This window comes from Aotus nancymaae, unplaced genomic scaffold (assembly GCF_030222135.1).
Source record: "Aotus nancymaae isolate 86718 unplaced genomic scaffold, 86718_ANA_hifiasm-v0.15.2.pri h1tg000059l, whole genome shotgun sequence".
In the NCBI taxonomy this organism is placed as follows: domain Eukaryota; kingdom Metazoa; phylum Chordata; class Mammalia; order Primates; family Aotidae; genus Aotus; species Aotus nancymaae.
This window is the reverse complement of record NW_026988473.1, coordinates 14,423,189-14,448,715: the sequence shown is the minus strand read 5'-3', so window position 1 is coordinate 14,448,715 and position 25,527 is coordinate 14,423,189. Positions and strand designations below refer to the sequence as shown.

At 51.2% G+C, this 25,527-nt stretch overlaps 1 protein-coding gene across 2 annotated transcripts; it reads right to left on the bottom strand.

The window, feature by feature from the left end:
• Positions 1-1,849: 1,849 nt before the first annotated feature.
• On the bottom strand, positions 1,850-13,981 carry RAPSN (receptor associated protein of the synapse). Of its 2 annotated transcripts, XM_012452551.2 has the most exons (8): positions 13,525-13,981; positions 12,571-12,909; positions 8,576-8,734; positions 7,927-8,025; positions 7,713-7,835; positions 7,259-7,312; positions 4,409-4,608; positions 1,850-2,134 (listed from the first exon to the last, which is right to left on the bottom strand). In XM_012452551.2, exons 1-8 carry the CDS (start codon positions 13,714-13,716, stop codon positions 2,062-2,064), a joined length of 1,239 nt encoding a protein of 412 aa, XP_012307974.1. In that variant the 5' UTR covers positions 13,717-13,981; the 3' UTR covers positions 1,850-2,061. The 2 variants fall into 2 exon arrangements, with proteins under 2 accessions (XP_012307974.1, XP_012307975.1); XM_012452552.2 differs by lacking the exons at positions 7,713-7,835; positions 7,927-8,025 and having other exon boundaries at positions 13,525-13,980.
• Between the last annotated feature and the right edge of the window lie 11,546 nt (positions 13,982-25,527).

Below are 25,527 nucleotides of genomic sequence, written 5' to 3'. Positions count from 1 at the left end.
TGTGAAAGTTTCCCTTTAAATAATGACGGGAATCCAGAATAATGCCGTATGGAGCCCTCGGCAGGTAGCGCGGAAAGCTAATTTTAATTTTTTAAGATGAAGTTTCACTCTTTTGCCCAGCCTGGAGTGCAATGGCGGGATCCTGGCTCACTGCAACCTCCGCCTTCTGGTTTCAAGCGATTCTCTTGCCTCAGCCTCCCGAGTAGCTGGGATTACAGGAGCCCACCACCACGCCTGGCTGATTTTTTTTGTCTTTTTAGTAGAGATGGGATTTCATCATGTTGGCCAGGCTGGTCTTGAACTCCTGAATTCAGCCTCCCAAGGTGCTCTGTCACCCAGGCTGAACTGCTCACGGCAACCTCCACCTCCCAGGTTCAAGAGATTCTCTTGCTTCTGCCTCCCGAGTAGCTGGGACTACAGGCGTGTGCCATCATGCCAGCTAATTTTTGTATTTTTTTTTTCTAGAGACAGGGTTTTGCCATGTTGTCCAGACTGGTCTTGAACTCCTGGGCTCAAGTGACCCACCCACCTCGGCCTCTCAAAGTGCTGGGATTACAAAAACCAGCCACTGGACACAACCAGACTCTACTCTTATTTTTTTTTTTTTGAGACGGAGTTTTGCTCTTGTTACCCAGGCTGGAGTGCAATGTCGCGATCTCGGCTCACTGCAACCTCCACCTCCTGGGTTCAAGCAATTCTCCTGCCTCAGCCTCCCAAGTAGCTGGGACTACAGGCATGTGCCACCATGCCCAGCTAATTTTTTTTTTGTATTTTTAGTAGAGACAGGGTTTCACCTTGTTGACCAGGATGGTCTCGATCTCTTGACCTCTTGATCCACCCGCCTTGGCCTCCCAAAGTGCTGGGATTATAGGCGTGAGCCACCGCACCCAGCCCAGACTCTACTCTTTATTGTTCCAAAGAACTTATCAGTTTATATAAGCCTGCTAGGACTGTCAGATTGGGCAAGTGGGGCCTCTGGGAGGCTCCATGAGGGTGGAGCCCTTATGAATGGGATTAGTACCCTTATAATAAAAGGGACAGCACCCATCGAGATAGTTCATACCTGTAAACCCAGCACTTCGGGAGGCTGAGGCAGGTGGATCATCTAAGGTCAGAAGTTCAAGACCAGCCTGGCCAACTTGACGAAACCCTGTCTCTACTAAAAATACAAAAATTAGCCAGGCGTGGTAGTGCATGCCTGTAGTCCCAGCTACTCAGGAGACTGAAGCAGAAGAATCGGTGGAACCCGGGAGGCAGAGGTTGCAGTGAGCCAAGATCTTGACACCGCACTCCAGCCTGGGTGACAGAGTAAGACCCTGTCTCAAAAAAAAAAAAAAAAAAAGGGACTGCAGAGAACTTCCTTGTCCCTCCCTCCACGCAAGAACACAGGAGGAAGGTTCCATCTGTGGCCAAGAACGTGGCCCTCACCAGACACCCAATCCACAGGGGCCTTGATCTGGGACTTCCCAGCCTCCCCAGCGGTGATACGTCAATTCCTGTCATTTATAAGCCACCTGGTCTGTTTTGTTACAGCAGCCCAAATGGACTAAGGCTTCAACATGGGAATCTGGGGGGACACAATTTGTCTATTACAGCTTCCCACCAGGCTTTCCATGCTGCGTGTTTCCTGTGTATCATACACCCTCCCAATCCCTGCATGTCAGCTCCTCACCGCAGGGATTGCATCTCTGGGGCACTGTGGCATCCCGAGTTCCTAGAGGCGCAGCTGGAGGCCCTGGTACATATGTGCAGAGGAAACGCTTGTGTCAGAGGAAGCTCCCGTAGGGAGACTCACTCCCTCTCTTCCCACTCCTCAGACCTTGGGCAAAGAAAGTTGGAATCCCTGGGACCAGGTACAAACAGTTTATTTTTCTATAAAGAGCAAAGTACAAAGAGGCAGGGAGGGGAGCTGGGCCCAGGGGAGCAGCCGTGGGCAGGCCCCAGGCCCTGGCTATGGTGAGGACGTGCTGCCAGCTGCCCCAAGGGAGTAAATGGGCCTCCAGCAGGCAGTGGAGAAAAAGCAGGAGCGTCGAGGAGGAAGCCCATGCCCGCTGCTGGGAGTCACACAAAGCCAGGCTTCATGGATGAGCGGCGGCAGTTGGGGCAGCTCCGGGTCCCGTTGTTCTGAAGGCACCTGAGGAGGCAAAGGGCCCTGTCCACTCTCCTGAGGCCTGTCCTTCCCTCCAGGCCCCGGGCCCTGTCTTCCTTCCTCCCCTGCCCTCTGCAGGGGCTGGGACGCATCCTGGTGGCTGTTCAGCAGCAATGGAAGGGAAGGAATCAGTTCCCCCAGGCTCCCACTGCACCCGGCTTGCCCCTCTGTTACTCTGCCCCAGGGACTTCCCGGAGCAGAGCGTGGGCTGGGAGTTGAGAGGATGGTATAGAGCCAAACCCAGGGCGGGTCTGGCCCTGGGTGTCTGTCTGATCTAAGGGCCTTTGAGGGGCCTCTCTGATTTCTCTTTGGGGATTATCATAAGAATGGCCACCTTGGCCGGGCGCGGTGGCTCACGCCTGTAATCCCAGCACTTTGGGAGGCGGAGGCGGGTGGATCACGAGGTCAAGAGATCGAGACCATCCTGGTCAACAAGGTGAAACCCCGTCTCAACTAAAAATACAAAAAATTAGCTGGGCATGGTGGCATGTGCCTGTAATCCAAGCTACTCAGGAGGCTGAGGCGGGAGAATTGCCTGAACCCAGGAGGCGGAGGTTGCGGTGAGCCGAGATCGTGCCATTGCACTCCAGCCTGGGCAACAAGAGTGAAACTCCGTCTCCAGGAAAAAAAAAAAAAAAAGAATGGCCACCTTTAGATGGGCTGCTGGGAGGATTCAATGAGTCAATATACAGGAAGTGCTGGGGTGTGTGTGTGTGTGTGTGTGTTTTAATAGAGACAGGGTTTCGCCATGTTGGCCAGGCTGGTCTCAAACTCCTGGGCTCAAGTGATCCAGTGCTGGGATTACATGCGTGAGCCACCGCGCCCGGCCAGGAAGTGCTGTTTTATGATAGTCACAAAAATAAATAAATTAGGCTGGGCGTGGTGGCTCACACCTGTAATCCAAGCACTTTGGAGGCCAAGGTGGGCGGATCACCTGAGGTCAGGAGTTCAAGACCAGCCTGACCAACATGGTGAAACCCCGTCTTAAAAAAAAATAAAAATTAATTAATTAATTTAATTAAATTAAATCAGTTTGGGCACTGTGGCTCACACCTGTAATCCCAGCACTTTGGGAGGCCAAGGTTGGGAGTTTGAGACTAGCCTCACCAACATGGAGAAACTCCGTCTCTATTAAAAATACAAAATTAGCTGGGTGTGGTGATGGGCACCTGTAATCCCAGCTACTCGGGAAGCTGAGGCAGGAGGATGGATTGAACCTGGGAGGTGGAGGTTATGGTGAGCCAAGATCGAGCCACTGCACTCCAACCTGGGTGACAAGAGCGAAACTCTGTCTCAAAAATAAATAAATAAATAAAATTAAGTAATAAACATACAGGGGAAGGTCTTAGAACACACCTGGGCACAGAAAGCATAAGGTGAGTGGCATTTTTTTTTTTTTTTTTTGAGATGGAGTCTTGCTCTGTCACCAGGCTAGAGTGTAGTGGCGCGATCTCAGCTCACTACAACCTCCACCTCCCAGATTCAAGTGACTCCCCTGCCTCAGCCTCCCGAGTAGCTGGGACTACAGGCGTGCACCACCACACCCAGCTAATTTTCTTTTTGTATTTCAGTAGAGACAGGGTTTCACCATGTTGGCCAGGATGGTTTCGATCTCCTGATCTCGTGATCCTCCTGCCTCGGCCTCCCAAAGTGCTGAGATTACAGGCCTGAGCCACCGCGCCCGGCCTGTTGTTTGTTTTTTGAGACAAGAGCACAGGCTGAAGGGCAGCGGCGCCACCTCAGCTCACTGCAACCTCCGCCTCCCGGGTTCAACTGATTGTCCTGCCTCAGCCTCCCGAGTAGCTGGAATTACAGGCTCTCACCACCGCGCCAGGCTAATTTTTGTATTTTATTTATTTATTTATTTTTATTTTTTATTTTTTTAAAGATGGGGTTTCACCATGATGGCCAGGCTGGTCTTGAACTCCTGACCTCAGGTGATCCACCCACCTCGGCCCTCCAAAGTGCTAGGATTACAGGCGTGAGCCACCGCGCCCGGCCTAATTTTTGTATTTTTAGTAGAAACAGGGTTTCCCCATGTTGGCCAGGCTGGTCTCAAACTTCTGGGCTCAAGTGATCCGCCCACCTCGGCCTCCCAAAGTGCTGGGATGATAGACGTGAGCCACCGTGCCCGGCCAAAGTAAGTATTTGGTATTAGTATTATTGCTGTGATTAGGCCAGGTGGGCCCTAGAGTGCCTCAGAGAGACCCGCCACCCTCCCCCGCCCCCGTCCCCGTCCACCCCGCAGGAGGCCCGCACCTGTGGTGGAAGATGTGGGAGCAGGGCAGGGCTTGCAGCCGGCTGTTCTTCTCGCCTATGGACTCGCCGCACAGGCCGCAGTAGAGCTCTGTCTCCTCCACGCACTCGTGGAACCGCACCACGTGCGCCCGCAGTTCCCGCTGCAGCCCTTTGCTGCGGTAGATGCTCTCGCTCAGACAGTGCAGCTTGAGTTGGCTCAGCTGGAGCCCGCAGGAGTGGAGAGCGGCGGCGGGGGACGAGAGCCCAGTCAGTGCGGGCAGACTCCAGTCCCAGCCACTTCCCTGTCTTGCTGATGGACCTCGGAAAAATGTTCCTGCCCTCTCTGGCCCTCGCTTCCTTTCATGTAGAATGAGGGGCTGAGTGAGATCAGAGGTCTTCACCCCCACAACTGCCTGGGGACCCCATGTTTTTGACAGATTTTATGACCAAACCTGGTCATAATATCACTGACTCCATAATAATTTGCGGTGAGTCTCCATGGCTCACGCCTAAAATCCCAGCACTTTGGGAGGCCCAGGCAGGCAGACCACCTGAGGTCAGGAGTTTGAGACCAGCCTGGCCAACATGATGAAACCCCATCTCTACTAAAAATACAAAAATTAGTCGGGAGTGGTGATGAGCGCCTGTGGGAGGCTGAGGCAGGAGAATTGTATGATCCCAAGAGGTAGAGGTTGCAGTGAGGCGAGATCATGTCATTGCACTCCAGCCTGGGCTACAAAAGTGAAACTCCATAGCAAAAAAAATAATAACAATGATTAATTTGCTTTCTTGTTTTTATTAATTAAATATATATACAACAGCTCATCAGCATTTTGGATCAGCCTGATACCCAGGTAAACCAGAGTAGCTATAATGCAACCAAAAGCAAATCTTTTTGGCATTGTAGTTGGACTTTGTACAGGAGCCCATAGAAATGCACATCCGGGCCGGGCATGGTGGCCCATGCCTGTAATCCCAGCACTTTGGGAGGCCAAGGTGGGCAGATCACTTGAGGTCAGGAGTTCGAGACCAGCCTGGCAAACATGGTGAAACCCCATGTTTAAAAAACAAAAAACAAAAACAAAAAAAGAAATGCACATCTGGAAGCCTTTGAGAAATGGTGAACCTGTTTTCAAGATTTTAAGGTTTGGAGAAGATTACTATGATTCATTTTTATTTTTTAATTTTTTTAGATGGAGTCTTACTCTGTCACCCAGGCTAGAGTGCAATGGTGGGATCTCGGCTCACTGCAACCTCCACTTCCCAGGTTCAAGTCATTCTCCTGCCTCAGCCTCCCGAGTAGCTGGGATTACAGGCATGCACTACCACACATGGCTAATTTTTGTTTGTTTTTGTTTGTTTGTTTGTTTTTTGGAGACGGAGTTTCGTTTTTGTTACCCAGGCTGGAGTGCAATGGCACGATCTCGGCTCACCGCAACCTCCGCCTCCTGGGTTCAGGCAATTCTCCTGCCTCAGCTTCCTGAGTAGCTGGGATTACAGGCATGCGCCACCATGCCCAGCTAATTTTTTATATTTTTAGTAGAGACACGGTTTCACCATGTTGACCAGGATGGTCTCAATCTCTTGACCTCGTGATCCACCCGCCTCGGCCTCCCAAAGTGCTGGGATTACAGGCGTGAGCCACTGCGCCCGGCCCCTAATTTTTGTATTTTTAGTAGAGATGGGGTTTCACCATGTTGGCCAGCCTGGGCTCAAACTCCTGACCTCAGGTGATCTGCCCACCTTGGCCTCCCAAAGTGCTGGGATTGCAGGTGTGAGCCACTGCACCCGGCCTTGGTTTTGGTTTTTAGCCCATGCTAATCTTCTCTGTGTTGTTCCAATTTCAGAATATGGGCTGCCGAAGCGAGCACTAGATACCATTATTAAATTTGGAATATGGGCTTTGTAGTTAAAACAGACAAGTTAGTAGGTATGGGACCTTGGATGCCTCTTCGAGCCTTACTTTTCCTCATCTGTAAAATGGGGCTTGCTATACCCACCCTGCAAGGAGAGAATGAGGACTAGACCTGTAAGGACCCTGTGTGTGCTCAGTGCTCAGGGAGTGGAGGACACTGTTGGGAGTTTTTGTTTGTTTTGAGACAGGGTCTCACTCTGTCATCCAGGCTGGAGTGCAATGGAGCAGTCACAGCTCACTGCAGCCTCAATCTCCTGGGCTTAAGCTATCCTCCCACCTCAGCCTCCTGAGCGGTTGGGATGACAGGTGTGTGCCACCACGCCCAGCTAATTTTTAAAACTTTTTGGTAGAGGCCGGGTGTGGCGGCTCACGCTTGTAATCTCAGCACTTTGGGAGGCTGAGGTGATTGGATCACCTGAGGTCAGGAGTTCGAGACCAGACTGGCCAACATGGTGAAACCCCATCTCTACTAAAAATACAAAAATTAGCCAGGCATGGTAGCAGGCGCCTGTAATCCCAGCTACTCAAGAGGCTGAGGCAGGAGAATCACTTGAACCTGGGAGGCAGCAGTTGCAGTGAGCATGGATTGCACTATTGCACTCCAGCCTGGGTGGCAACAGCAAAACTCCAACTCAAAAAAAAAATTTTTTTTTTTTTGTAGAGAGTGGTGGGATTATAGGTGTGAGCCACCGTGCCCAGCCCACTGTTAGGAGTTTTGATCAACGTCGGGAAGCCTCTGAGGAATTCTCTATCCTCCAAGCTATGAAACTCCTGCCCTGCCCTCAGAAGTGCTCTCTGTGTGGCAGAGAAAGAGTCAGGGTCTGGGATGGCTGCAGGCAGCTCCCAGGATCAGGAAGGGCTCATGGCATGAGCAGGCTCAGGAAGGCCCTTCCCCAGACCCAAGTCTCCCACTTGGGCCCTTGACCCCAGACCCAGGACACGGCATCAACACTGACCTTGTTCCCCACCTCCTCGGCCAGATCTTGGGCTCTCTCGATGGCGTCCAGAGCCTGAAAGGTGAGCACAGGCCAGGGCTGCGGGCAGGGCCCTCTGATAGAGGCCTTCCTCACAGGGAAGCACCAGGGAGGGGGGCGGACCTGGGGAGGCGACATGGCAGCAGGAAGAGACTGGGGCACAGTCACCATGGCTGTGTGGGCAAGGAACTTCCTGCCTCAGTTTACCCAGCAGTCTGGGTTCCAATCCCAGCTCCAGCCCTTTACTAGCTGTGGGTCCCAGGGCAAGAGATGGGCCTTCTCTGAGCCTGGAAAATGACCAGGAGTGTTCTGGCCTCATGGGATCAGGGGATGGCTGACGTCAGACGAAGTGGGTAAAAGAGCCAGATAACCTACTGGCCCCAAGTGAGGAGGAGCGCTGGGAGGGCTGCAGACTGTGGGAAAGGCCCGACCTCACCTTGTCCAGCGCCTTCCTGGCCACCCAGCACTTGGCCACACCCAGCAGCGCCTGCACCTGCCCTAGGCGGTTTCCGATCTCGGTCATGATGCTCATGGCAGAGTCATACCTGGGAAAGGCCGTCTGCAGAGCCAGGTGGGGGATGGAATCAGGCTGCAGCAGGCCTGCACCACCACCCCCCGCGCCTCCAGCCCCTGCATCCCGGTGACCTGACCTCCAGGTCCCCACGGCTCCGGTGGATGTCAGCAAAGCAGAGTAGGCAGAGTGCCTGCAGTGGCCGGTCCCCGTGCTGCAGTGCAATCTTCATAGACTCCTGCAGCGAAGGCCAGCGGCTCAGGCCTGCTCCTCTGCCGCCACCACTCTGCCCTGCTCAGCGGGCCCCTCTGAAGGCACAGCCCAGGGGACCAACATCCTCAGAGCCTACCGCATCGATCATGGTGCTGAGGCCTCACACACTGAACCACTGAAGTCACAGCACCCAGCGAGGTGGGTGGAAAGTGAGGCTCAAAAAGTGACTTGACTGAGGTCAGCCAGTAAGTGACAAAGCTGGGATGTGAACCCAGGTTGCGGGACTCCAGAGACGGGCTCTCTCCCCTTTCTGCTCTTCAAAGTACCCCATATTGGGTGTTAGGGACAGAGGGAAGCCCCCTCCCCTGCAGACGGACTGGAAGGGAATGGGGTTTGGGATGAGGTTGGGGGCAAATGTTTCTTTCAGGGGCTCAGGTGTAGAGAGCCTGGGCCAGGGGCAAGCCCTGAGGAGCCCCCAGGGGTTGATTTGGAAGAAGGAGGCCCTGCTGTCCCAGGCCCCAGCCCCTGACCCACACTGCCTCACCCCCCCACTGCTCCCTTGCCCACTGCCCCACCTCACAACACTCCATGGCACTGCCAAGGTGGCCCAGCAGGCGATAGGCCACAGCCATGTGGTACTGGCTCATGGCCCGGTACTTCAGGCTCCAGCCTTTGCCATAGTCGTTGACGAGCTCTGCGGCCTTGCAGGGGAAGAACAGGGCTTTCTCATAGTCCTGCAGTGGGATGGAAGGAGGCACACTGAGTGACAGAGGCTGCCCCAGGTCAAGGGCTCCTGGGCCAGGCTTCTCTAACAGCAGGTAGGGGTCGGGGGGTGGCCCTATTGTCTGTTCATTCATTGTGGCATCCAGAACAAGAGTGACCCAGGCTGGCTGGGCGCAGTGGCTCGCGCCTGTAATCCCAGCACTTTGGGAGGCAGAGGTGGGTGGATCACAAGGTCAGGAGTTCGAGACCATCCTGGCCAACTTGGTGAAACCCCGTCTCTACTAAAGATACAAAAAATTAGCTGGGCATGGTGGCAGACACATGTAGTCCCAGCTACTCAGGAGGCTGAGGCAGAAGAATTGCTTGAACCCGGGAGGCAGAGGTTGCAGTGAGCTGAGATCGCTCCATTGCACTACAGCCTGGGGGACAGGCGATACTCCATCTGAAGAAAAAACAAAAAAAAGGGGACCCAGGTAGAGGGAACAGCCGGTGCAAAGGTGCGCACTCCGTGGATGCACGGATTTTCATCTGGTTTGTGACGCATCCCAAGAGCCTAGCATGGTTCTTGGCACTTGGTAGATGCACAAGAAATATTTGTTGAGTGAATGGATGAAAAGGCAAGAAAATACAGTTGGCTTCTCTTTTCTCCCAATGCCAAATGGGCTCCTCAGCTTCAGAGTCGCACAGGGATGGGGAGACACCAGATCCTTCCACTAGAGCTTGCCTGCTGGCACCCGGAAGCAGGTGTTCACTGAAGCTCAGTGGCAGATTGGCAGCACAACAGGCTCAAAAGAACATCAGACAAACAGCGAGGCGCTGCACCTCGGCTCAAGCTTCCAAATGCCTTTTCTACCTGGCCAGTCAGCTGATGACCTCACCTCATCACTCCACGAGGGAAAGGAAGAACATCAGGGAGAAGCTCCTTCCCCTCCTGTCTCTACCAGATCTCCCACCTCCGCACCTCTGCTCCCACGCTTTCTTTCCCTGTCACTGTGGAGGATGGCTCCTGTTCGCATCAAATGCCAGCCCCCCACAGGCAGTCTCTGCATCATCAAGTTCTTTCTATTGAATCGTTCCCATCTACGTGCAAACACGTCTGGCATTTCTCATCTCATTTAAAAAAGAAAAACTGGGCCGGTCATGGTGGCTCACGCCTGGAATCCCAGCACTTTGGGAGGCTGAGACAGGAGGATCACTTGAGCCCAGGGGCTGGAGATCAGCCTGGCAACATAGTGAGACCCTGTCTCTACAGAGATAAAGTTAGCTGTGCATGATGGTACACGCCTGTAGTCCCAGCTACTCGAGAGGCTGAGGTGGGAGGATCACTTGAGCACAGCAGTCGAGGACAGGGAGCTGAGATTGCACCACTACACTCCAGCCTGGGTGACAGAGGCAGACCCTGTCTCACAAAAAAAAAAAAAAAAAAAAAAAAAAAAGAAGAAGGAAAGAAAAATGGAAACTAACCCATCTTCTCTTGACCTCATTTCCCTTCAGCTAAAGCTCCATTTCACTGTTCTTTTTCAAGGTAAATCTATTTGATCTTTCACTTAATATTTAACAAGCAGAGAAAATGCATGACCAAAAGAGAACTGTTAATAACCTCAATAAAAACCTTTCCCTTATATGCTTTATTATATACTTTATTTTTTATTTATTTATTTATTTATTTTTTGAGACGGAGTTTCGCTCTTGTTACCCAGGCTGGAGTGCAATGGCACGATCTCGGCTCACCGCAACCTCTGCCTCCTGGGTTCAGGCAATTCTCTTGCCTCAGCCTCCCGAGTAGCTGGGATTACAGGCACACGCCACCATACCCAGCTAATTTTTTGTATTTTTAGTAGAGACAGGGTTTCACCGTGTTGACCAGGATGGTCTCAATCTCTTGACCTCGTGATCCACCCGCCTCAGCGTCCCAAAGTGCTGGGATTACAGGCGTGAGCCACCGCGCCCGGCTCTATTATATACTTTAAAATTTGAAGCCATATAAATGTTTTACAGGTTAAAAAATTAAATTAAATTTTAAAAATACCTAAAAATAGAAAATGGAGGTGAGGTGCAGTGGTTCATGCCTGTAATCCCAGCACTTGGGGAAGCTGAGTTGGGAGAATTGCTTGAGGCCAGGAGTTCAATATCAGCCTGGGCAACATTGCAAGACCGCTGTCTCTACAAAAAATTTAAAAATTAGCCAGACGTGGAAGAATGTGCCTGCAGTCCCAGCTACTGAGGAGGCTGAGGAGGGAGAATCGATTGAACACAGGAGTTCTAGGTTACAGTGACCTGTTATTGAGCCACTGCACTCCAGACTGGGTGACAGGGCAAGACCCTGTCTCAAAAAAAGAAAGAAAATGTAAGGCCGGGCGCGGTGGCTCATGACTGTAATCCCAGCACTTTGGGAGGCCAAGGCAGGTGGATCAACTGAGGTCAGGAGTTCGAGATCAGCCTGGCCACCATGGTGAAACCCTGTTTCTACTAAAAATATAAAAATTAGCTGGGTGTGGTGGCGGGCACCTGTAATCCCAGCTATTCAGGAGGCTGAGGCAGGATTATCGTTTGAACCCAGGAGGCAGAGGTTGCAGTGAGCCGAGATGTGTCACTGCACTCCAACCTGGGTGACAAGAGCAAAACTCCGCCCCTGCCCCCCCCCCAAAAATACCCAGGGTCGCCCGGCGCAGTGGCTCATGTCTGTAATCCCAGCACTTTGGGAGGCCAAGGGGGGCAGATCACAAGGTCAAGAGATCGAGACCATCCTGGCCAACATAATGAAACCCCGTCTCTACTAAAATATAAAAATTAGCTGGGCGTGGTGGCGTGTGTCTGTAGTCCCAGCTACTCGGGAGGCTGAGGCAGGAGAATTGCTTGAACCTGGGAGGCGGTGAGGTTGCAGTGAGCCAAGATAGAGCCACTGCACTCCAGCCTGGCGCCTGGCAACAGAGCGAGACTCTGTCTCAAAAAAAAAATATACCCAGGGTCAGAACCTCCAATCACTGACCCTGTCAGTTCCTTCATAGTTGTTGTTCCTCCTCTCACCTCTCTACCTATGTACACACCTGAGACACGCCTGAGACACACCTGGCGGCCACGCTGGCCTCTCTCCTTCCTGGAACATTCCAGGTGTGCTCCCCCAGGGTCCAGCTTGGCTTTAGAGGTTCCCTCATTTTTGCCTACAATGTTCTCTCACCAGATTTCTGCCTGACGCACCTTCTCATCTAAGCCATCAAACATCACCTCCGTGAGGCCCTCCAACCACCATGTTGAAATTATGACACCCCCATGCCCTGTGCTGCCAGCCCCTTGCCCTGCTTTGCTTTCTCCTAGCCACTCAACTTCCTGACTGTGTTGATCATCTTTCTTCCCCAACTAGAATGCAACCTTCATGAGGATGGGGACTTGGCTGTTTTTCTCACTGTTGGCCCAAGACTGGACCAACAGTCTTGGGATATAGTAGATGCTCAGTAAATATTTGGTAACTGAATCCATACAACCCCACTGTAAGGTGAGTCCTGTTCTCCTTCATTTTACAGCTATCTCTCGCAAGGTTCAGAGAGGAGAGGTGGCTTGCTCAAGACCATACAGCATGCAGGGGAGGCTGCTGGCCTGTCCTCACACAGGAGCCTCCCGTGATTCCTCCAGGAAGTCAGACAGATTAAGGTTTGAATCCTGGCTCTGCCCTTGCTGGTTTCCTGGCCAAGTTGTTACCTTCCTGGATAAGCCTTGCCCCTCTCTGATTCTCACTGGCCTCATCCCTCCCTAAAAGGAAGGCTGAATGAGGTAGTGCCACAGAGTGTGTGCCTCGTGAGAGGGGACCCCCAAAGCCCTCCATTGCCATCCCCCCGGGGCACAGGCCCACCTTGACCTGGGCGTAGAAGCTTCCCAGGCTGCAGCACACACGGCACTCCAGCATGGTGTCATCATTGTTGTGGGCGTAGCGCAGGGCCTTCTCGAAGCTCTCCAGGGCCTTCTGGAAGACGCTGAGGCCCAGGAAGGCATTGCCCATGCTCAGGCTGACCTGGCCTCCGAGCTGGGCACCTGCCCTGGTGCCAGGCAGCCCGAGGCAGGTCTTGCAGTAGGAGATAGTCTTGTGAAACTCACACAGCTTCTCGTTGCTGCGCGCCAGGTTCAGGTAGCTCTCCAGGAGGAAGTCGGCATCCTCCAGCTCCCGGGCCGTGTCGATCTGGACCACAGCGAACTGCGCACCACGCGGTGGGCAGGCGGCGCTCAGCCTGGACTCTGAGCCTTGGACCGCAGCCTGTGCTGCAGGCTCAGATCTGGAGGCTCTGCACCCGCCCCCCAGCCTCACACCCAAAGCAGCATCGCCCAAAGCTTCAGACCCAGAGCTTCCACCCGCCAGCCTCAGCTATCTTCCCTACATCCTGGCCTCACCTCCCAGGCTCAGGCTCGTAGCCTTCACCTTCTACCCCAAGCCTCAGATCTGGAGTCTCCACCATCCACCTACCCCCGCCTCAACCGTGGAGTCCACACCCCCACCAGGCTCAGATACAGAACACCAGACAGGAAGGTTGAAATCTACACTGGGCTTGAGACCCACAAACCCTAGACCCTGAGGCCGGAAAACAGTCTCAGAGTCTTGGGCTGCAGCTCAAGGCCACAGGCCTGAATCTGATGCCAGGACTCAGTATGTAAGACCCAGGGCCTTAGATGTAGGTAGATTCAGAGCCTTGGGCCCCAGCGGCCAGCATGTGGGACACACAGGAGCCTGAGGAGGCCAAGAGGGGACTGGGGAGCCTGGGAGGAATGGAGCCCCAGCCTGACCCTCGCACGCCTCTGGACCAGGTACACCCACCTTCAGCATCTCCTTATAGCGGCCCATCTCCGAGTGGGCCGTGACCAGGCAGCCCAGGACGCGGAAGCGCCCCATGAGGTCCGAGCTCTTCTCCAGAACCTTCATCCACACCTCCAGTGCCTTCTCTGTCTGGTTGGACTGGTACAGCTGGAGCCCCTTCTCAATCTGCTGCTTGGTCTGGTCCTGCCCCATCCTCCCCAAGCCCTGTGCCCCACGTGGGGTGACCCCTGGTGGCTCTGTGCCTCTAGGCACTCATGGCGCAGGACTCAGAGTGCCGGCTGCCCCCTGAACCCAGGAACAAAAGAAGTATTGGGTGGGAGCCGGAGCGGGGCCTGGATGGAGAGCAGGCGCCACCCTGGGAACAAAGCTGGTTCAGCCCCTGTCCGCAGCTGTCCCTGCCAGTTGGGACCACGTGGCCTCTGAGGAATGTCAGCAGCAAGGTCACACAGGCCTCTGCTGCACCCACCCGCAAGCTGGGAGGTGGCTTCCCTGAGCATAGAGGCATCTTGCCACCTGGACACCCCGTTGGGCGTCCCTTCCGAACCTCCGACACTGGCCCTGACCGCCCTGGCAGCACGGGCCCTCCTAGCAGGCTCGCCAAGGGGCCAGTTCCAGCAATGGACAGGCCTGGGGCCAGAGGTGCTCGGGAGAAGCATGGCGAGGGTGGATCTGCAGGTCTGGAGAAGCCGGGTGAGCGCCCAGCCTGGCTGGATCTCATCACTGGACTGTGATGAGAACTCAATGACTAATGCGTTGACAAGGACTTAGGACAGCCTGTATGTGCTGCCCCAGGCTATCTTGCTCTGTGTTGGATGCCCGCCAGGGCCAGAGCCCAGCCCCTGAAAGTTACGGGTCTCAATTCCAATCCCAACCCCAGTTTGAAAGGGTCCCCATAATAAGCTTTAATACCAGGTAGTGTGGAGAAGGGCAACGTCTTATGTAGTATGGCCCCCCACCCCCACCCCCGCCAAGCAAGCCAGCTCATCCCGACTGGCTTCTCTCTCTGCATTCCAGCCTTCTTCCTGCCTCAGGGCAAAGTTCATCCTTTCTGGCTGGGCATTCAGTGTTTTTAGTATATTCACAAAGATGCGCATTAATTCCAGAACATTTGAATCACCCAAAAAGGAGACGCAAACCCATCGGCAGTTACACCACTCCATTCCCCATGTTGGTATGGCTGAATCACGTCCCCCTAACCGAACGCTTATGTTTAAGTCCTAACTCTCAGTATCTCAAAATGTGATTGTATTTGGAGAAGGATCTTTAAAGGGGTAATTGAGGTAAAATGAAGTCATATGGTACCTCATCCAGTAAGACTGGTGTCGCCCCACATTTTTTTGAGACAGGGTCTCAATCTGTCACCCAGGCTGGTGGGTACAGTGGTCAGTGCAGTGGTGCAGTCTAAGAGAGCTGCAACCTCTACCTCCGAGGCTCAAACGATCCTCCCACCTCAGTCTCCTGGGTAGCTGAGACCACAGGTGTGCATCACCGCATCTGGCTAATTTTTTGTAGAGATAGGTTTCACCATGTTGCCCAGGCTGGTCTTGAACTCCTGGAGGTGGAGGTTGTAATGAGTCGTGACTGCGCCACTGTACTCCAGCCTGAGCAACAGAGAAAGACCCTGTCTCAAAAACAAAAACAAATAAATAATAAATTTTTATTTTAAAAAATTATGTTATTTAATTTTTGAGATGGAGTTTTGCTCTTGTTGCCCAGGCTGGAGTGCAATGGCACAATCTCAGCTCACTGCGACCTCCACCTCCCGGGTTCAAGCGATTCTCCTGCCTCAGTCTCTCAAGTAGCTGGGATCACAGGCATCCACCACGCCTGGCTAATTTTTTGTATTTAGTAGAGACAGGGTTTCACCATGTTCGTCAGGCTGGTCTCAAACTCCTGACCTCAGGTGATCCACCTGCCTTGGCCTCCCAAAGTGCTTGGATTACAGGTGTGAGCCACCATGCCTGGCCATGATAATTTTTTTTTAAGGCAGAGTCTGCTCTGTCGTCCAGGCTAGAGTGCAGTGGCACGATCTCGGCTCACTGCCACCTCCACCTCCCGGGTTCAAGCGATTCTCCTGCCTCAGCCTCCTGAGCAGCTGGGACTACAGGCATGCGACACCATACCCAGCTAGTTTTTGTATTTCTAGTAGAGATGGGGTTTCACCACGTTGGCCAGGATGGTCTCAATCCCTTGACCTCGTGATCTGCCCACCTCGGCCTCCAAAAGTGTTGGGATTACAGGTGTGAGCCACTGCGCCCAGCCACAATAAATTTTTTAAAAGGATACAGTCACATAGAAGCAGAGCACGTGAAGACACAGAGAGAATACAGCTGTCTATCTACAAGCCCAGGAGCAAGGCCTCAGAATGAAACCAACTCTGCCAATTCCTTGATCTTGGACTTAGCCTCCAGAACTGTGAGAAAATAAATTTCCAATGTTTAAGCCACCCAGTGTCTATGGACCTGTCTGTTGTGGACCCTTCACAGGAATGGAATCATACAATATGTGGTCATCTGTGACTGGCTTTTTTAACTTAGCATAATGTTTTCAAGATTCATCTATGTTTTCAACCATATCAAAACTTCAGGTTGGGCATGGTGGCTCATACCCGTAATCCCAGCACTTTGGGAGGCCAAGGCAAGTGGATCAACTAAGGTTGGGAGTTCAAGACCAGCCTGACCAACATGGAGAAACCCTGTCTCTACTAAAAACACAAAAAATTAGCTAGGCATGGTGGTGCATGCCTATAATCCCAGATACTCGGGAGGCTGAAGTAGAGGAATCGCTTGAACCCGGGAGGTGGAGGGTCCAGTGAGCCGAGATCTCGACACTGCACTCCAGCCTGGGCAAAGAGAAGAAACTCCATCATAAAAAAAAAAAAAAAAGAACTTTACATTACTTTTTGCGGTTGGTTAATACTTGTTGTCTAGATATATCATATTTTGTTGGTTCATCAGTTGATGGGCAGTTGGGTTGTTTCATTTTTGGCTATTATGAATTAATGATGCTATAAAAATTCATGTACAAGTTGGGCCGGACACAGTGACTCACGCCTGTAATCCCACACACTGGGAGGCTGAAGCAGGCAGATCGCTTGAGCCCAGGAGTTGCAGACAAGCCTGGGAAACATAGTGAGACTAGTGAGACCTTGTCTCTACAAAAAATACAAAACAAATTAGCTGGGTGGGGTGGTACGCAGCTGTGGTCACAGCTACTCAGGAGGCTGAGGCAGGAGAATCACTTGAGCCTGGGAGGTCGAACTGCAGTGAGCCACCATCACGACACTATACTCCAGCCTGGGTGACAGTGTGTCACAAAAAAATAAAAAATTCATGTACAAGGATTTTTTTTTTTTGAGATGGACTCTCACTCTGTTGCCCAGGCTTGAGTGTAATGGTGTGATCTTGGCTCACTGCAACTTCTGCCTCCTGGATTCAAGCGATTTTCTTGCCTCAGCCCCCCGAGTAGCTGGCATTTCAGCCTACCAAATAGCTGGGATTATAGGTGCCCCTCACTATGCCCAGCTAATTTTTGTATTTTTAGTAGAGACAGGGTTTCACCATGTTGGTCAGGCTGGTCTTGAACTCCTGACCTCAGGTGATCCTCCTGCTTTGGCCTCCCAAAGTGCTGGGTTTACAGGCATGAGCCACCTCGCCCAGCCTCGCATACAAGGTTTTTTGTTGTTGTTGTTTGTTTTGTTCTGTTTTTTGAGACGGAGTCTCACTTTGTCACCAGGCTGGAGTGCAGTGGCATGATCTCGGCTCACTGCAACCTCTGCCTCGTGAGTTCAAGCGATTCTCCTGCCTCAGCCTCCTGAGTAGCTGGGACTACAGGCTCGCGTCACCACGCCCTGCTAATTTTTGTATTTTTAGTAGAGACAGGGTTTCACTATGTTGACCAGGATGGTCTCAATCTCTTGACCTTGTGATCTACCCACCTCGGCCTCCCAAAGTGCTGGGATTACAGGCATGAGCCACCACGCCCGGCCACGTACAAAGTTTTATGGGGACATGTTTTCATTTCTCTATTAGGTACATACTTGGAGTGGAAGTGCTGGGTAATATGGTAACTGTTACATTCTGGTAACTGTTAAGTTCAACTTTTTGAGGACCTGTCTCCTGTTTGCCCCAGGGCCTTTGCACCGTCTAATTCCTTCTCTGCTCCCCACATCCACACTCTGCCTCATAAATCATAATTAGGATGAATCAATATCCTCTCATTGAACTACACTGCTTTCTGATGCAATATTCATCTCTATAGTTTTACTTTGAGACAGGGTCTCATTTTTGTCACCCAGGCTGGAGTGCAGTGGCACAGTCTAGGCTCACTGAGGCCTCGACCTCCTGGACTCAAGCCATCCTCCCACCACAGCCCCCGAAAGTAGTTGGGATTATAGGTGCATGCCACCATGCCCAGCTAATTTTTATATTTTTAGTAGAGATGGGGTTTCGCCATGTTGACCTCTGCTCTCAAACTCCTGTGCTCAAGTGATCCATTAGCCTAGGCCTCCCAAAGTACTGGGATTACAGGCATGAGCCACCGCGCCCCCACTCTATAATTTTATATTTGTGAGGTTGTTTCCTCACTCAGATGAGAGCATATGGCTGGGACCTAATGCAGGGCAGGACTTTGTCTTCTTCACCACTGACTATATTCCCAGAGCAAGGGCCAGTACACTGTGGCCCCTCAATAAATATGTCAAATGTTGGTGAATGGGGAAGAAGGGGAGGAAAGACAGCTTCACTGGGCAATTCAGGGCAACTGCTGCAGGTTCAGGGGCTCTGCCCCAGCCTGCACCCTCCTGGGGAAACAGCGCAGGCAGACATGACCTGCTTCCTGAGAGCCCAACGGGTCAGAAGGCAAATACCCTGCTGAGGGCTCTAGGCCCCAGGCTCACAGAGGCAGAGCGGGTGTGGAAGCAGGCCCTGGGACAGGTGGCTAGGCAAGGCCACTTGGACTCCCCACAGGAGTGCTCCTAGGCCTGGGAAAGGGAGGGAGAGCTGGCTGGGGTCTTCTCTCCTCTCAGGGAGACCTGGGTTGATGCTGAGCTGCAATGTGAGGGAAGCTGGGCCCACAGGGAAGGTGTGAAGAGCCAGCAGGTTCTCTGCACTCCAGGGCCCAGACACTGTTCACATCAAGTCTCTGGCAGAAGGAATGGAGGAAGGGCAGCCTGCGCCTACACCCCAACGGAGTCGGGGAGCACAGTCTTCCTCTTTCCTGGAGAACTCAAATGACCTCAAAACTTGAAAACTTGACAGGATCAAGGTGTCCTTTCCCTGAGGCAGCTCTTTGCTCATCTGACTTTAGTGATGGGAATATGCCATACTTGCTTGTTCTAGGTAGCAGAGTATCTTATGTTTCCTTTGAAAATTTCCTTTTTCTTTTTTTTTTTTCTTTTGTAAGATGGAGTTTTTCACTCATTACCCAGGCAGGCTGGAGTGCAGTGGTGCGATCTCAGCTCACTGCAACTTCCACCTCCCGAGTTCAAGCAATTCTCCTGCCTCAGCCTCCAGAGTAGCTGGAATTATAGGTGAGCACTATCGCACCCGACTAATTTTTGCAGTTTTTTTTTTTTTTTTTTTTTTTTTTGAGACGTAGTTTCGCTCTTGTTACCCAGGCTGGAGTGCAATGGCACGATCTCGGCTCACTGCAACCTCCGCCTCCTGGGTTCAGGCAATTAATTCTCCTGCCTCAGCCTCCCGAGTAGCTGGGATTACAGGCACGCGCCACCACACCCAGCTAAATTTTTGTATTTTTAGTAGAGACAGGGTTTCACTTTGTTGACCAGGATGGTCTCGATCTCTTGACCTCGTGATCCACCTGCCTCGGCCTCCCAAAGTGCTGGGATTACAGGCGTGAATCACCGCACCCAGCCCTTAATTTTTACATTTTTAATAGAAACGGGGTTTCACCATGTTGGCCAGGCTGGTCTCGAACTCCTGGCCTTAAGTGATCTGCCCGCCTCAGTCTCCCCAAATGCTGGGATTACAGGTGTGAACCACCATGCTCAGCCTCAGAAATTTCATTTCTGAGTACATTTTCCAGAAATCAGCTACTGCGGTTAGGTTAAGGGCATGCTCCACTGCACCAAGGGCTGTGGTTTGTCTTTGTAGTACTAGCAATTAACTGCACGGCGCCTGGCAAGGTAAGAGGAGACAACAGAAGAATCCTAACATTTTCTGAGTTAAGCATTTCTTCCGGTTTACAGATAAGGAAACGGAGGCATGGAGAGGTAAGGTGACCTTCCCAAGACTACACTGCCATCTGCTGGTCCCAGACAGCTGGGACCAGAAGCCCTCAGCCTGTAGGAGTCAAACAAAAGATAAAGGCACAGAAAGATAAAGAGAAGGCAGTATATGCAAAAATGTTTGCTTAGTAAGGATTCGATTTTGCTTATTGTGTGATTGTATAAATGCAATAAGAAAATTTAAAGATTTTTGTCTATTAATACGATCCCTAATGTTTCTTTTTACACCTCAGTTCCTCATTGTTTACAGTTTAGGAGTACTGATAGGGGTTCATGCTTAATAAACATGTTACAATACAGTAAAAAAAAAAAAAAAAGGAGTCTCAATTTATGTTTTTTTTTCTCGCCAGGCTGGAGTGCAGTGGCACAATCTCGGCTCACCGCAACCTCTGCCTCCTGGGTTCAAGTGATTTTTGTGCCTCAGCCTCCTGAGTAGCTGGGATTACAGGTGCGCGCCACCACACCCAGCTATTTTTTTTTTTTTTTTTTTGTATTTTTAGTAGATATGGGGTTTCACCATGTTGGCCAGGCTGGTCTTGAACTCCTGACCTCAGGTGATCACCTGCCTCGGCTTCCCAAAGTGCTGGGATTACAGGCATGAGCTACCACGCCTGGCCAGGAGTCCCATTCTTAACCATTAGACAGTCCCAGAAAGGAGAGGACAAGGGAAATGGAGGAAGTGGAGAACAGAACAATAGTTTTCAGGAATCCATTGTGATCTTTACCCAAGACATAGCGAAGTCACTGGGAATTATCCAAAGCTGTAGCCTGGGTGGGCAGAAGAAATGTATTAAGGAGAGGGTAAAGAGTCAAGACTTGCTCACCAATGGCCAGTGGACAAAAAGCCCCTGGAAGGTGTGGGGAAGAGCCACAAAATGAAATGGTCTTTTCAGGGCCATTTAACCTCATAAGGTGGTGGGACAGTCAGGAAATTCAGGGGTCTCACCAAGGTGCCTGCTGTGCCAGGTACCAGTTGCACACCTCACATTTTAGATCCCTGTTTTATAATCAAAATTAGAAATAAAGTTTGGGCCTGAAGCAAGAGTCACAATCTGACATGTGAAGATTGAGTATTTCTCAGTTGGTTGGCAACATTTGTTATCTAGGATGTTTTACACAAAAATCTGCATTTCCTGCTTCTCTTCAAGCATGGAAGCTCAGCTGGCGCAGTGGCCTATAATCCCAGCATTTTGGGAGGCTGACACGGGTGGATCACCTGAACTCAAGAGTTCGAGATCAGCCTGGCCAACATGATGAAACCTCATCTCCAAGGAAAATACAAAAAATTAGCCAGACATGGTGACAGGTGCCTGTAGTCTCAGCTACACGGGAGGCAGAGACACGAGAATCCCTTGAACCTGGGAGGTGGAGGTTGCAGTGAACCGAGATCATGCCATTGTACTCCAGCCTGGGTGATGAGAGTGAAACTCGTCTCAAAAAAAAAAAAAAAATGAAGAAGAAGTGGAAGGCTGGGTGAGGTAGCTCATGCCTGTAATCCCAGCACTTTGGGAGGCCAAGGCAGGTGGATCACTTGAGGTTGGGAGTTCGAGACCAGCCTGACCAACATGTAGAAACCCCGTCTCTACTAAAAATACAAAATTAGCCAGGCGTGGTGTGCATGCCTGTAATCCCAGCTACTTGGGAGGTTGAGGCAGGAGAATCACTTTAACCCAGAATGGAGGTTGCAGTGAGCCAAGATCATGCCATTGCAGTCCAGCCTGGGCAACAAGAGTGAAACTCCGTTTCAAAAAAAAAAAAAAAAAAAAAAAAAAAGTGGAAACTCACACATGCTCAGATCTTGATTCTGTTTACCAACCAGTCAAGTGGTTGGGATCTGGCCCCAAGAGACCATGAATGTTTTACCGATTCATTCACTGGGACCATGCACCCCTCCCTGTTCTCACCTTGACGTTGAAGCCAAATGCCACTTGTCTTTTTTTTTTTTTGAGATGGGGATTTGTTCTTGTTGCCCAGGCTGTGATCTTGGTGCGATCTTGGCGTGATCTTGGCTCACTGCAACCTCCGCCTCCTGGGTTCAAGTGATTCTCCTGCCTCAGCCTCCTGAATAGCTAGGATTACAGGCACATGCCACCACATCCAGCTAATTTTTGTATTTTTAGTAGAGATGGAGTTTCTCCATGTTGGTCAGGCTGGTCTCGAACTCCCGACCTCAGGTCATCCGCCCGCCTCGGCCTCCCAAAGTGCTGGGATTACAGGCGTGAGTCACCGTGCCCAGGCTGCCACTTGTCTTATGCTGGCCTCCTTTCACACGAGTACATCAGAGTTGCAACCCCTACTCCAGATGCATGATGGATGTAACTGAGGGGACAGTCCCAGACTCTCTCTACCTATGACCGTCGGAATTCTTGGGAAGTCTCCCCCTCTTACCAAGTTAGTTTCCCCAATTAAAAAGATAGCAAGTTTTCCGTGAAAATCAATGAACTCGCTTTGAAAAGAAACCATTGAACAAACATCCCTCTATTGGCTTATTACTTATGATACTGCAAAACTAGAATCTGTGTCTGATAGAAGGTTGGTTGATAAACCATGAAGTGTTCTGTAGACTCTAAACAAGGAAGCAGTAGACACCTGTATAACCAGATGGAATGGAGCCCAGGGCATAGTAACTTAAAAAAGCAAGCTGCAGGCTGGGCGCAGTGGCTTACACCTGTAATCACAGCACTTTCGGAGGCCAAGGCAGGTGGATCACCTGAGGTCAGGAGTTCAAGACCAGCCCGACCAACATGGTGAAACCCAGTCTCTAATAAATTTAAAAAATGAGCCGGGCATGGTGGTGCATGGCTGTAATCCCAGCTACTTGGAAGGCTGAGGCAGATCTTTTGAACCCAGGAGGCGGAGGTTGCAGTGAGCTGAAATCGCGCCACTGCACTCCAGCCTGGGTGATAGAGCAAAATTCCTTCTAAAAAAAAAAAAAAAAAATCAAACCCTCACATGATTTTGAAAACAAGTCATTGCTATGTGTTTTGGGCTCCAGGCATGTCCCAATCTAGGGAAGAGCAGATTGGTGGCACTCTTGGGGCTGAAGGGCCACAGGTAGGCAGGCTCCCCTCCCCTGGGGTCTTCCCTGACTGCCAAGGGGGAACCTCTCATAACACAGGGCCCTGCTATTGAAACAGGTGCTGGCACCAACTCCAAGTGGCAGGGCTCCCGGTGAGCTGTCTCGGAAGTTGTAGGAGAATTCCTGTAAAAAGCTGTGTGCAGTGGCTCATGCCTGTAATCCCAGCACTTTGGGAGGCCGAGGAGGGTAGATCATGAGGTCAAGAGATCGAGACCGTCCTGGCCAACATGGTGAAACCCCGTCTCTACTAATAAAACAAAAATTAGCTGGGCATGGTGGCGCGCGCCTGTAGTCCCAGCTACTTGGGAGGCTGAGGCAGGAGAGTCACTCAAACCCGGGGGAGGTTGTAGTGAACAGAGATCGCGACACTGCACTCCAGACTGGTGACAGAGTGGGACTCTGTCTCAAAAGAAAAAAAACTCCCATAAAGCGGCTCTGAAGGACTTGGCTGTCATTTGTGTTGCATGGTCACAGAAACGTCTGCTGAATACTTACCTGCCAGGCTGTGAGGAATGGTGAGGTCTCCAGTGAGAAAGGAGGGAGGTATGGCTCCTGCCTTCATGAAGCTCTTTCCAGAGGTGGAATTTAAACCAGGGCACCCCATGGTCCACCTTCACAACCCCTCAAAGGAATATGTTCTACAGGACTATGAGGTCAGGCTGGCTGGCATGAAAACACAACTGTTTTACTTCTTAGCCACATGAACAGAGGAACTGGAAGCTTCTCTGTGCCTATCTTCCTATGCTACCAGTTGCTGGGAGGACGAGAGCAGTAAGTGTGGCTGATTAATAAATGGAGGTTTTGTTTTCTTAAAAGCGGAGTAGGCCGGGCGAAGTGTCTTACACCTGTAATCTCAACACTTTGGGACGCTGAGGTGGGCAGATCACCTGAGGTCAGCCTGGCCAAAACGGTGAAACCGTCTCTATTAAAAATACAAAAATTAGTTGGGCCTGGTGATGGGCGCCTGTAATCCCAGCTACTCGGGTGGCTACTTGCTTGAACCCAGAGGGCAAAGGCTGCAGTGAGCCAAGATCCTGCCACTGCACTCCAGCCTGGTCAACAGAGACTCCCATCTCAAAAAAAAAAAAAAAAAAAAAAAAGCAAACTGTCTAGAACATAGAACAGTCCTGCCACTGCCTGTGATGATGGAAACGTGCTGTATCAGCACTGTCCAATAGGACAGCCACCAGTCACTTGAATACTTGAAATGTGGCTAGTGAAACTGAGGCACTACATTTTTTGTTATTTTTTGAGACAGGGTCTTGCTCTGTTGCCCAGACTGGAGTGCAGTGGCGTGATCTTGGCTCACTGCAACCTCTGCCTCCCGAGTTCAAGTGATTCACCCACCTCAGCCACCCAAGTAGCTGGTATTACAGATACCCACCACCATGCTGGGCTAACGTTTGTATTTTTAGTAGAGTCGGGGTTTTGCCATGTTCGCCAGGCTGGTCTCGAACTCCTGACCTCAAGTGATCCGCCTGCCTTGGCCTCCCAATTGTTGGGATTACAGGCATGAGCCACTGTGCCTAACCTACTTCGATTTTTAAAAAAACAACAGCCTTCCCTATAGCTGGAGCCTTCACCCACTACAGAGAAAGTCAATGAATGCGAAAGAAATTAACCACCAGATGGTGGGGGTTGGAAAGGACTCCTGAGATGGAAGGAAAATGCTGGAAGGCAGAAGGAGCAAGGCAAGGCCACCTCCAATTATCTCCTGAAGGGAAATATTATCAGACATTAGTTTGACATTCCCTGAGGTGAAGGAACAACCTGGTGTTTAATAGCCAGCCTGGTGCCTTTTCCTCATCAGGGACTGAGCTGCTCAGTTAAGCACAGTACATGAGCACTAGGGAACTGTGTGCTGACCGAGAAAGTCAGTGCAGCGGTGCCTCTGCCAACCAGATCAACAGGAATGTGGCAAAAAGTAGGTGTGGAGCAAGCTACAGAAGGATGAAGAGGTTTTCAAAGAACACAAAACAATGGCCGGGCAAGATGGCACACGTCTGTAATCCCAGCACTTTGGGAGGCCAAGGTGGGTGACAGACTTGAGGCCAGGAGTTTGAGATCAGTCTGGTTAACATGGTGAAAGCCCGTCTCTACTAAAAATACAAAAAATTAGTCAGGTGTGGTGGTGCACAACCTGAGGCTGAGGCAAGGGAGTTGTTTGACCGAGCCTGGGAGGTGGAGGTTACAGTGAGCAGTGTGCGCTACTGCACTCCAGCCTAGGCAATAGAGCCAACACTCTGTCTCAAAACAAGACCAAACTCAACAAAACACGTAATGAAGATACAGCTTTATTATTATAAATATGCCAAAGCATAAACTTTTTTAAAAGGCTGCAACAGTACTGGCCATATTCCCTTTTTTGGGTTAATTTTTAAAAGAAGCAACAGCCTTTAGGCATGATGTTGAATTGAAAGATGCTCAGGTTGTACTTAAAAAAGGCCCAGGAAGAGAGTCTGAGGAGGAAGCCTCTGCTTCTCTACCCTTGCCCTCCACTACACCAATTTCCCCAAGTGTGAAATGCAAAACTCACTGAGAAGGCACAATGGACATTTTATATACCAATGGTTATAAATATATTTGTGTGTGGGTTTGTGCATTTTTGGAGACAGGGTCTCTCTCACTCGGTTACCTATGCTGGAGCACAGTGGCATGATCACAGCTCACTGCAGCC